This window comes from Tachyglossus aculeatus, chromosome Y4 (genome assembly GCF_015852505.1).
Source record: "Tachyglossus aculeatus isolate mTacAcu1 chromosome Y4, mTacAcu1.pri, whole genome shotgun sequence".
Taxonomy (NCBI): Eukaryota; Metazoa; Chordata; class Mammalia; order Monotremata; family Tachyglossidae; genus Tachyglossus; species Tachyglossus aculeatus.
In genome coordinates, this window is record NC_052096.1 from 11,563,535 (window position 1) to 11,576,522 (window position 12,988).

At 50.0% G+C, this 12,988-nt stretch overlaps 1 protein-coding gene across 1 annotated transcript; it reads right to left on the bottom strand.

Annotated features, from left to right (window-relative positions):
* Positions 1-841: 841 nt before the first annotated feature.
* CY4H1orf189 (chromosome Y4 C1orf189 homolog) lies at positions 842-8,544 on the bottom strand. Its single transcript, XM_038769053.1, has 4 exons — positions 8,459-8,544; positions 6,463-6,503; positions 3,790-3,919; positions 842-1,237 (listed from the first exon to the last, which is right to left on the bottom strand). The coding sequence occupies exons 1-4, from the start codon at positions 8,510-8,512 to the stop codon at positions 1,136-1,138; spliced, it is 327 nt and encodes a 108-aa protein (XP_038624981.1). The 5' UTR covers positions 8,513-8,544; the 3' UTR covers positions 842-1,135.
* Between the last annotated feature and the right edge of the window lie 4,444 nt (positions 8,545-12,988).

Consider the following 12,988-nt stretch of genomic DNA (forward strand, 5'->3'; position numbering starts at 1 on the left):
GGCAGGGGCAGGGCAAGGGTGAAAGGTCAAAGGTCAGATTGGCCCATGCCACGCTCTCTCCAAGGACCACGAGAGGTTGCTGTCAGCTCACCAGCTTTTAATGCCAACGGGTGCCCGATGCCAGGTGGTGGGAGGGCCGAGAACGGGGGGTGTCAGAGAATGGGGGGCAGACAACCAGGGGGTAGCGGAGAATGGGGGGAAAAGAACCAGGGGGTGGCAGAGAATGGAGGTGGCAGAAAACTGGGGTGTGCCAGGGAATGGGGGGCAGATAATCGGGGGTATTAGAGAATAGGGAGGCTGGGAACCGGGGGGTGTCAGAATTGGGGGAGCAGAGAACCGGTAGGTGTCAGAACTGGAGGGAGAGAGTCGGGGGCTGTCAGAGAATGGGGAGGGGCCCCGAAGCAGGGGGGGGGGGTCAACTAAGGGGGGGCAGAGAGCCAGGGGGTGTCAGAGAATGGGGGGCAGAGAGCCAGGGGGAGTCTGAACTGGGGGGGCAGAGAACCCGGGGGTGTCAGAGAATGGGGGGCAGAGAGCCAGGAGGAGTCTGAACTGGGGGGTCAGAGAGCCAGGGGGTGTCAGAATGGGGGGCAGAGAGCCAGGAGGAGTCTGAACTGGGGGGCAGAGAGCCAGGGGGTGTCAGAGAATGGGGGGCAGAGAGCCAGGGGGAGTCTGAACTGGGGGGGCAGAGAGCCAGGGGGAGTCTGAACTCCGGGGGCAGAGAGCCAGGGGGTGTCAGAGAATGGGGGGGCAGAGAGCCAGGGGGGTGTCAGAGAATGGGGGCAGAGCAGGGGGTGTCAGAACTGGGGGGGCAGAGAGCCAGGGGGAGTCTGAACTGGGGGGGCAGAGAGCCAGGGGGAGTCTGAAGTGGGGGGGCAGAGAGCCAGAGGGTGTCAGAGAATGGGGGGGCAGAGAGCCAGGGGGGTGTCAGAGAATGGGGGCAGAGCAGGGGGTGTCAGAACTGGGGGGGCAGAGAGCCCGGGGCATCAGAGAGCCGGGGGGTGTCAAACAACGGGGTGGAAGAGCTGGGTGGGTGGGAAGGCCAGGGGCAGGGAGCCGGGTTGGGGGGCGATTCCTCGGGCCCCGCCAGTGGGGTCCTGGAGAAAGGTTGGTGGCCTCCGGCGGGAGAGTGGGGCTCTCACAGCCGCTCCACGTAGAAAGCCTTGCCCAGCAGGCCGAGCTCCCGCTGGTGCTCCCGGTGCTCCATCTCCAGCAGGCGGAGGAGGGCGGCCTGGCGGACCTGGGGGGGACGGGGAGGGGGCCCCGAGGTCAGCGGACCCCCTCCCACAAACTGGACACACTCCTCCCCCGCCCTTGATCCCGGCGAGGAGCAGCTCGGAAGTCGGCCTGGAGGAGGGGGCCCTCCATCCTCTGCTCCCCCATCCCAGTATCCTCTGGTCCTCTTCTGCTCCCCATCACCCCCTCTGCCCTACCCTCCGGTTACCTTGCCAACTTGTACTTCCCAAGCGCTTAGTACAGTGCTCTGCACACAGTAAGTGCTCAATAAATACGATTGAATGAACAGTGCTTCGCACATAATAATAATGGTAGTTATTAAGACGTATTAAGCACTTACTATGTGCGAAGCACTGTTCTAAGCGCTGGGGAGGTTACAAGGTGATCAGGTTGTCCCACGGGGGGGGCTCACAGTCTTAATCCCCATTTCACAGATGAGCCAACTGAGGCACGGAGAAGTGAAGTGACTTGCCCAAAGTCACACAGCTGACAGTTGGCAGAGCTGGGATTTGAACCCGTGACCTCTGACTCCAAGGCCCGGGCTCTTGACGCTGAGCCACGCTGATTGAATGAATGAATACGATTGAATGAATGAACACAAATGAATGAATAAATAAATACGTTTGATTGAATGAATGAATACGATTGAATGAATGAATAAATACGATTGAATGAATGAATGAATACGATTGAATGAATGAATAAATACGATTGAATGAATACGATTGAATGAATGAACACGAATGAATACGATTGAATGAATGAATACCTCCTTACCTTCCCCACAGCGCCTGTATATATGTATATATGCTTGTACATATTTATTACTCTATTTATTTATTTATTTTACTTGTACATATCTATTCTATTTATTTTGTTTGTTAGTATGCTTGGTTTTGTTCTCCGTCTCCCCCTTTTAGACTGTGAGCCCACTGTTGGGTAGGGACTGTCTCTATATGTTGCCATCTTGTACTTCCCATATATACCTGTATATATGTATATACGTTTGTACATATTTATTACTCTATTTATTTATTTATCTTACATGTACATATCTATTCTATTTATTTTATTTTGTTAGTATGTTTGGTTTTGTTCTCAGACTCCCCCTTCTAGACTGTGAGCCAGCTGTTGGGTAGGGACTGTCTCTGTGTGTTGCCGAATTGTACTTCCCAAGCGCTTAGTCCAGTGCTCGCACACAGTAAGCGCTCAATAAATATGATTGGTTGATTGATTGATTGATTCCCAAGTGCTTAGTCCAGTGCTCTGCACTCAGTAAGCGCTCAATAAATACGATTGATTGACTGATTGATTCCCAAGCACTTAGTCCAGTGCTCTGCACTCAGTAAGCGCTCAATAAATATGATTGATTGACTGATTGATTCCCAAGCGCTTAGTCCAGTGCTCTGCACACAGTAAGCACTCAATAAATACGATTGATTGATTGATTGATTCCCAAGCACTTAGTACAGGGCTCTGCACACAGTAAGCGCTCAATAAATACGACTGATTGATTGATTGACTCCCAAGCGCTTAGTACAGGGCTCTGCACACAGTAAGCGCTCAATAAATACAATTGATTGATTGATTGAATACGATTGAATGAATGACTGACTAGGATTGACAGAATGAACATGAATGAATACGATTGAATGAATGAATACGCTTGAATGAATGACTGAATAGGATTGACTGAATGAACACGAATGAATACGATTGAATGAATGAATGAATACGATTGAATGAATGACTGAATAGGATCGACTGAATGAACATGAATGAATACGATGGAATAAATGAATGAATACGATTGAATGAATGAATGAATACGAATGAATGAATGAATGAACAAGAATGAACACGATGGAATAAATGAATGAATACGATTGAATGAATGAATACGATTGAATGAATGAATACGATTGAATGAATGAATGAATATGATTGACCGAATGAACACGAATGAATACGATTGAATAAATGAATGAATACGATTGAATGAATGAATGAATACGAATGAATGAATGAATGAACACGAATGAATACGATTGAATAAATGAATGAATACGATTGAATGAATGAATGAACACGAATGAATACGATTGAATAAATGAATGAATACGATTGAATGAATGAATGAATGAACACGAATGAATACGATTGAATAAATGAATGAATACGATTGAATGAATGAATGAATGATTGACTGAACACGAATGAATACGATTGAATGAATGAATGAATGATTGACTGAACACGATTGAATAAATGAATGAATACGATTGAATGACTGACTGACTGACTGAATGAATGAATGAATGAATGAATGAACGAAGAGGCGAAGCGGGAGACGTGCCGGGCGGGGAAGCGGCTCTGCCCGCGAACCTGAAACGCTCCCGTCTGCGCATGCTCCGTCCGTGGCGCAAGCCCCGCCCATCGTCCGAACCCCCGCCCCCTGACGTGCACCCCACCCTCTTACGCACTCCCCGCCCCTTTACGCACGCGCGCCCCGCCCCTTCACGCACGCACGCACGCACGCCCCGCCCCCCGGCTCACCTTCAGCAGCTGCTTGTTGGCGAGCGCCACCTCCCGGGCGAGGGTGGCCCGACGCGCTCTCAGGGCCTTGAGCTCTCCCTGCTCGCCCAGCCTCGCCGCCCGCAGGCTCTGCCGCCGCATCGTCTCCCAGCTGGACCGGACGGGCGGGGCAAGGGTTAATACGAGCATGGACCCCCCCCAACCCCCACCCCCGTCTGCTTATAATAATGATAAATAATAATAATAATAATGATGGCATTTCTTAAGCGCTTACTATGTGCAAAGCACTGTTCTAAGCGCTGGGGGAGGTTACAAGGTGATCAGGTTGTCCCATGGGGGGCTCACAGTCTTCATCCCCATTTTACAGATGAGGGAACTGAGGCCCAGAGAAGTGACCACCCCAGCGCTTAGACAAGTGCTTTGCACATAGTAAGCGCTTAATAAATGCCATCATTATTATTATATACATAAGTGTTGTGGGGGGAGAGCAAAGGGAGCAAGTTGAGGTGACTCAGAAGGAAGGGGAAGATGAGGAAAAAGGGGCTTAGTCTTCCCAGAGACTAAGCACATATTTGAGTACATAGTAAATGTTCAACAAATAATAATAAAAAATAATGATGGCATTTATTAAGGGCTTCCTATGTGCAAAGCACTGTTCTAACCGCTGGGGAGGTTACAAGGTGAACAGGTTGTCCCACGGGGGGCTCACAGTCTCAAACCCCATTTTACAGATGAGGGAACTGAGGCCCGGAGAAGTGAAGTGACTTGCCCAAAGTCACACAGCTGACAATTGGCGGAGCTGGGGTTCGAACCCATGACCTCTGACTCCAAAGCCCATGCTCTTCTCCACTGAGCCACAGTCTAGAAGATAATGATAATCTTATAATAAGATAAGATAATGATAATGATAATCCCAACAGCCCGCTGTTGGGAAGGGACCGTCTCTATATGTTGCCAACTTGGACTTCCCAAGCGCTTAGTACAGTGCTCTGCACACAGGAAGCGCTCAATAAATACCATTGATTGATTCCCAAGCGCTTACTACAGTGCTCTGCACACAGGAAGCGCTCAATAAATACGATTGAATGAATGAATGAATAATAATAATGATGGTGCTTGTTAAGCGCTTACTATGTGCCAACCAGTGGTCTCAGCGCTGGGGTAATAATAATAATAATGGCATTTGTTAAGCACTTACTATAGTAACAATATTGGCATTTGTTAAGCAGAGAAGCAGCGTGGCTCAGTGGAAAGAGCCCGGGCTTTGGAATCAGTGGTCATGGGTTCAAATCCCGGCTCTGCCGATTGTCAGCTGTGTGACTTTGGGCAAGTCCCTTCATTTCTCTGGGCCTCAGTTCCCTCATCTGGAAAATGGGGATGAAGACTGTGAGCCCCCCGTGGGACAACCTGATCACCTTGTATCCCCCCCAGCGCTTAGAACAGTGGTTTGCACATAGTAAGCGTTTAACAAATACCAATATTATTATTATTATTATTACAGATGAGGTAACTGAGGCTGAGAAGTGCAATGACTTACCCAAGATCTCACAGCAGACAAGTGGCGGAGCGGGGATTTGAACCCAGGTCCTTGACAGATCCCCCTGCTCTCAACACGTCCTCCCTCACGGGGGGTGGGAAATCGCCCCCTCCCTCTTTTCCTCGCACCTCTGTACCCATTCATTCATTCATTCATTCATTCAATCGTATTTACTGAGCGCTTACTGTGTGCAGAGCACTGGACTAAGCGCTTGGGAAGTACGAGTTGGCAACACATAGAGACGGTCCCTACCCAACAGTGGGCTCACAGTCTAGAAGCCCATGGTACAGAGCTCAGCATCCCCCCAGGAAGGAAAGAAGGGGTACCCGAAGACCTGCCCGGGTTGGGGGGCTCTGAGGGGGTGGGCCAGTTTCACCCCCCACCCCAGGGAGACGGGGGAAGGGTCTCAGTGGAAAGAGCCCGGGCTTTGGAGTCCGAGGTCGTGGGTTCAAATCCCGGCTCCGCCACTTATCAGCTGCGTGACTCTGGGCAAGTCACTTCATCATCATCAATCGTATTTATTGAGCGCTTACTGTGTGCAGAGCACTGTACTAAGCGCTTGGGAAGTACAAATTGGCAACATCTAGAGACAGTCCCTACCCAACAGTAGGCTCACAGTCTAGAAGGGGGAGACAGAGAACAAAACCAAACATACTAACAAAATAAAATAAATAGAATAGATATGTACAAGTTAAATAAATAAAAAAATAGAGTAATAAATATGTACAAACATATATCCATATATACAGGTGCTGTGGGGAAGGGAAGCAGGTAAGATGGGGGGATGGAGGGGAGACGAGGGGGAGAGGAAGGAAGGGGCACTTCCTTGGGCCTCAGTTCCCTCATCTGTAAAGTGGGGATGAAGACTGTGAGTCCCCTATGGGACAACCTGATGACCTTGTAACCTCCCCGGCGCTAAGAGCAGTGCCTGGCACATAGTAAGCGCTTAATAAATGCCATCATTATCAGCGCGAAGAACAGTGCCTGGCACATAGTAAGCGCTTAATAAATGCCATCATTATCAGCGCTTAGAACAGTGCCTGGCACATAGTAAGCGCTTAATAAATGCCATCATTATCAGCGCTAAGAACAGTGCCTGGCACATAGTAAGCGCTTAATAAATGCCATCATTATTATACTCCCTGGGGGTCAGTTACCTCAGGCAGGACTTCCGGAAGGCCACTTCCTGCTCGAACATCTGTGGGGGAAAGGTCTCTCCCAGTCAGCCCACCCTGCCCACTCTCTCCTCCGTCCCACCCCAGGAGGGAGCCGGGCAGGGGGCACGTACCCTTACTGGGGGTCGGGGAAAGGTTTTGGGGTGCGGGGGACAGCAGGGAAGGGCCCAGGGAGGTAAGGGGGGGGATGATTGGAGAAGGCCCGGAGCCCCAGGGATGGGGAGGGACAGTGTGGGAGAAAGGGACAGGATTTAATAATAATAATATTATTTTATTTTATTTAATAATAATAATGATGGCATTGGTTAAGCGCTTACTCTGTGCCAAGCACTGCACTAGCTAATCAGGTTGGACACAATCCCTGTCCCCCATGGGGCCCACACTCATCCCCATTTTACAGACGAGGTGACTGCGGCACAGAGAAGTGAAGCGACTTGCCCGAGGTCCCCCAGCGGATCAAGAAGCAGCATCTTCGGAGGCGGAGGGCGTGGGTTCTAATTCCGACTCCGCCGCTTGTCTGCTGGGTGACCTGGGGCAAGTCGCTTCGCTTCTTTGGGCCTCGGGTCCCTCATTTGGAAAGTGGGGATGAAGGCTGTGAGCCCCGTGGGGGACAGGGACTGTGTCCAACCTGATGACCTTGTATCTACCCCAGTGATTAGAACAGTGCCTGGCACATAGTAAGCACACAACAAATACTATAACTATTATCATTATTATTATTATTATTAAGTGGCGGAGCCCGTATTGGCTTCAGGGGAGGGGGGAAGAGGACAGGGGCCACTTGGGGGGGAGGGGGGAAGAGGACAGGGGCCACTTGGGGGGGAGGGGGAGGAGGAAGAGGAGGAGGGGGATGATGAGGAGGAGGAGAGGGAGGAGGACGAGGAGGAGAGGGAGGAGGAGGATGATGAGGAGGAGGAGAGGGAGGAGGATGAGGAGGAGAGGGAGGAGGAGGATGAGGAGGAGGAGGAGAGGGAGGAGGAGGAGGAGGATGAGGAGGAGGGGTAGGAGGATGAGGAGGAGGCAGAGGAGGAGGAGGGGGAGGGGGAGGAGTTGTTAATTAATTTATTTATTTTACTTGTACATATCTATTTATTTTATTTTGTTAGTATGTTTGGTTTTGTTCTCTGTCTCCCCCTTTTAGACTGTGAGCCCACTGTTGGGTAGGGACTGTCTCTATATGTTGCCAGCTTGTACTTCCCAAGCGCTTAGTACAGTGCTCTGCACACAGTAAGCGCTCAATAAATACGATTGATGATGAGGAGGAGGAGGAGGAGGAGGAGGAGAAGGAGGAGGTGGAGGAGAAGGATAAAGAGGAGAAGGGGGAGGAGGATGATGATGAGGAGGATAAGGAGGAGGGGGAGGAGGAGGATAAGGAGAGGGAGGAGGAGGATGAGGAGGGGGAGAGGAGGAGGAGGAGGAGGGGGAGGATGAGGAGAAGGAGGAGGAGGATGAGGAGGGGGAGGAGGATGATGATGAGTATAAGGAGGAGGAGGGGGAGGAGGAGGGGGAGGGAAGGGGGAGGATAAGAAGGAGGAGGAGGAGGAGGGGGAGGAGGATGATGATGAGGAGGAGTATAAGGAGGAGGGGGAGGAGGAGGAGGATGATGAGTATAAGGAGGAGGAGGGGGAGGAGGAGGGGGAGGGAAGGGGGAGGATAAGAAGGAGGAGGAGGAGGAGGGGGAGGAGGATGATGATGATGAGGAGGAGTATAAGGAGGAGGGGGAGGAGGAGGAGGATGATGAGTATAAGGAGGAGGAGGGGGAGGAGGAGGGGGAGGGAAGGGGGAGGATAAGAAGGAGGAGGAGGATGAGGGGGAGGAGGAGGATGAGGAGGAGGAGGAGTATAAGGAGGAGGAGGAGGAGGAGGGGGAAGAGGAGGAGGAGGGAAGGGGGAGGATGAGGAGGACGAGGACGGGGGTCTCGGGGCGGGAGTCTCGGGGGCAGGTTTGAGGAGTCGTCCGGCCGGCCGCCCGTCCGCACCTTCTCCTGGTTGATCATCTCGTCCAGACTGTAGTACTTGGGTTTGAACGCCATGATCCCAACCAAGCCTGCGGCTCCCGCCGCTCCCGGCCGCTCCCCTTGGCGTCCCCGTCACCATGGCGACGGCCCCACCCTTCCGACCTCATTGGGCCACGGCGTTGTCATGGAAACCCCCCTTTCCATCCCGAAGCTGGGGACGGCCTGATCCATAACCCATCAGTCCATCGTATTTATTGAGCGCTAACTGGGCGCAGAGCGCTGGACTGAGTGCTTGGGAGGCACTGGAGATGGCATTTATTAAGCGCTTACTATGTGAAAAGCGCTGGGGAGGCTACAAGGTGATCACGCTGCCCCACGGGGGGCTCACAGTCTTAAGCCCCATTTTATAGATGAGGTAACTGAGGCACAGAGCCGTTAAGTGGCTTGCCCAAAGTCACACGGCTGACAAATCAGCCTATTTCCTGAGCGCTTTCGTAAATCTGTAAAGTCAGCTATTTACTGAGCGCGCCTAAATCCGTAAGATCCTCCTGTTTACTGACCGCTTTCGGAAATCTGTCAAATCGTCCTATTTACTGAGCGCTCGTAAATCCCTAAAACCGTAATGACTGAGCAGTTTTGTAACTTTTTAAAATCAGCCCATTTACTGAGCGGTCTCGTAAATCCCTAAAATCAGCCTATTTACTGAACGCTTTCATAAATCCGTCAAACCGTCTTATTTACTGAGCGCTCTCGTATGGGTTTTGTTGCCTGTCTCCCTCTTCTAGCCTGTGAGCCCGTTGTTGGGTAGGGACTGTCCCTATATGTTGCCGACTTGTACTTCCCTAGCGCTTAGTACAGTGCTCTGCACACAGTAAGCGCTCAATAAACGCGATTGAATGAATGAATGAATGAAGTGGTGGAGGCGGGATTTGAACCCATGACCTCTGATTCCAAAGCCCGGGCTCTTTCCACTGAGTCACGCTGTTCTGATAACACTATAACAGATTCCCTGTCCACCATAATAATAATAATGGTATTTGTCAAGCGCTATGTGCCAAACATTGTTTTAAGCGCTGTTTCGTAACAAGTTTACAGTCTAGAGGGGAGACTGTTACTTATTTATAGCCAAGTCCGAGACTGTTCATTTATTTATTCCTTTACCTATTTTAAAGATCTATTTATTCATTTATACTAATATCCGTCTCCCCCTCTAGACCGTAAACTTATTGCGGTCAGGGAATTTGTCTGTTAAGAGTGCTATATTGTCCTCTCCCAAGTGCTTAGTGCAGTGCTCTGCACATGGTAAGCGCTCAATAAATGACTGAATGAATGAATGACACTAATATCAATAAATAAATGAGGAATATGGTTGTAAGTGCTGTGGGGCTGGGAGAAGGGATGAATGAAGTCAGGGGAGACACAGAAGGGAGAGCCTAATGGTGGGGGTCTTCAGTACCCCAATGCCCCCATTCCATCCTCTGGTCCTGCCCATCCTCTTGCAGGCCCTGCCCCCAGCCCCTTTTTTTCTTCATCATCAATTGTATTTATTGAGCGCTTACTGTGTGCAGAGCACTGTACTAAGCGCTTGGGAAGTACAAGTTGGCAACATACAGAGACAGTCCCTACCCAACAGTGGGCTCACCTGGTACTTGTTCATCATTCATTCATTTAATTGTATTTATTGAGCGCTTCCTGTGTGCAGAGCACTGGACTAAGCGCTTGGGAAGGACAAATCGGCAACATATAGACAGGGTGCCTACCCAACAACGGGCTCCTGGGCACTTAACTTCTCTGGGCCTCAGTTCTCTCATCTGTGAAATGGGGATTAAAACTGTGAGCCCCCAGTGGGACAACCTGATCACTTTGAAACCTCCCCAGCGCTTAGAACAGTGCTTTGCACATAGTAAGCCATTATTATTATTTTATTATTATTTGTTGAATGTTTACTATGTACTCAACTATGTGCTTAGCCTCTGGGAAGACTAAGCTCCCTTTTCCTCATCTTCCCCTTCCCTCCGAGTCACCTCAACTTGCTCCCTTTGCTCTCCCCCAACTCTGCCCAACAACACTTATGTATATAATAATAATAATGATGGCATTTATTAAGCACTTACTATGTGCAAAGCGCGGTTCTAAGCGCTGGGGTGGTTACAAGGCGATCAGGTTGTCCCACATGGGGCTCACGGTCTCCATCCCCATTTTACAGATGAGGTAACTGAGGCCCAGAGAAGTTAAGTGACCTGCCCAAAGTCACACAGCTAAGTGGCGGAGCCAGGATTTGAACCCATGACCTCTGACTCCAAAGTCCGGGCTCTGTATACATCTTTAATTCTGTTTACATTGATCCCTGTTTACTTGGATTGATGTCTGTTTCCCCTCCTTTAGACAGTGAGCCCGTTGTGGGCAGGGATTGTCTCTCTTTATTGCGGTATTGTACTTTCCAAGCGCTTAGTACAGTGCTCTGCACACAGTAAGCACTCAATAAATATGATTGAATGAATGACTAGGTGCCAGGCACTGCACTAAGCACTGGTGCAGATACAATATAATCAGGTTAGACATTGTCCCTGAACTGGAATGCCCTCCCTCCTCATATCCAAGGTACAATAATAATAATAATGGCATTTATTAAGCGCTTACCATGTGCCAAGCACTGTTCTAAGCGCTGGGTGGGATACAAGATGATCAGGTTGTCCCGCGTGGGGCTCACAGTTCTCACCCCCATTTTCCAGATGAGGTAACTGAGGCCCCGAGAAGTGAAGCGACTTGCCCAAGGTGACACAGCAGACACATGGTGGAGCTGGAATTCGAACCCATGACCTCTGAGTCCAAAGCCCAGGCTCTTTCCACTGAGACACAATGCCTCTCCCCCCCTTCAAAGCCTAACTGAAGGCCCACCTCCTCCAGGAGGCCTTCCCAGACTAAGCCCTCCTTTCCCCTTCTCCCACTCCCGAGTCCCCCTGACTTCCTCCCTTTATTCATCACACCCCCTCAGCTCCACCGTACTTGTGTACATAGCTGTAATTTTTATTTATTTAGTCATATTGTATCTTTCTTAGACTTTTACATCTCTTTTGAGACTGTGAGCCCAAGGTGGGCCGGGGATGTGCCTGTTTTTTGTTCTCCCAGGTGCTTAGTACAGTGCTTTGCACACAATCAGCGCTCCATAAATGATTGAATGAAATGAACGAAGGTCCCACCTGGGGCTCGTCTTAATCCCCATTTTACAGATGAAGTAACTGAGACAAAGAGAAATGAAGGCCTCCTTCAGCAGACCTTCTCAGACCCGAAGCAGAGCGGCTTAGTGGAAAGGGCCCGGGTTTGGGAGTCAGAGGTCGTGGGTTCTAATCCCGGCTCGGCCACTGGTCCGCTGCGTGAGTTTGGGCAAGTCACTTCATCATCATCCTCAATCGTATTTATTGAGCGCTGTGTGCAGAGCACTGTACTAAGCGCTTGGGAAGTACAAATTGGCAACGTAGAGAGACAGTCCCTTCACTCCTCTGGGCCTCAGTTACCTCATCTGTAAAATGGGGATGAAGACTGTGAGCTCCATGTGGCACAACCTGATCACCTTGTATTCCCCCCTCAGTGCTTAGAACAGTGATTGGCACATAGTAAGCGCTTAACAAATGCCATCATTATTACCACTCCCTTCTGCGTCACCCTGACTCACTCCCTTTATTCACCCTCCCCTCCCAGCCCCACACCCCTTATGTCCATATCTCTCATTTATTTCTATTCACATCCGTCTTCCCGCTCTAGACCGAAACCTCATTGTGGGAAGGGAATGTCCGTTTATTGTTGTATTGCACTTTCCCAAGTGCTTAGTACGGTGCTCTGGAAACAGTAAGCGCTCAGTTTAAAATGGATCATCATCATCATCATCAATCGTATTTATTGAGCGCTTACTATGTGCAGAGCACTGTACTAAGCGCTTGGGAAGTACAAATTGGCAATGAATGAATGAATGAATGAATGAATGAAAGAAAGTGACTTACCCAAGGTCACAAGGCAGAGCCGGGACTAGACCTCCTCCAGACAGCCTTCCTGATCGATCTGATTTCCTGGGAACTTTGAGAACTGATTAAAGACAACTGTAGGTCTGCCCTATCTCTCCCATCTCCCTCTTTCCACATCTGGTGTGTGTGGGGGGAGGTTCATTCATTCATTCAATCGTATTTATTGAGCGCTTAATGTGTGCAGAGCACTATACCAAGCGCTCGGGGAGTACAAGTCGGTAACATATAGAGACAGTCCCTACCCAACAATGGGCTCACAGTCTCGAAGGGGGAGACAAGACAACAAAACATGTGGATAGGTGTCAAGTCGTCAGAACAAATAAAGAGCGCTTACTGTGTGCAGAGCACTGTACTAAGCGCTTGGGAAGTCCAAGTCGGCAACATCTAGAGACGGTCCCTCCCCAACAACGGGCTCACAGTCTAGAAGGGGGAGACAAGATGACAAAACAAAACATGTGGACGGGTGTCGAGTCGTCAGAACAAATAAAAGAGCGCTTACTGTGTGCAGAGCACTGTACTAAGCGCTTGGGAA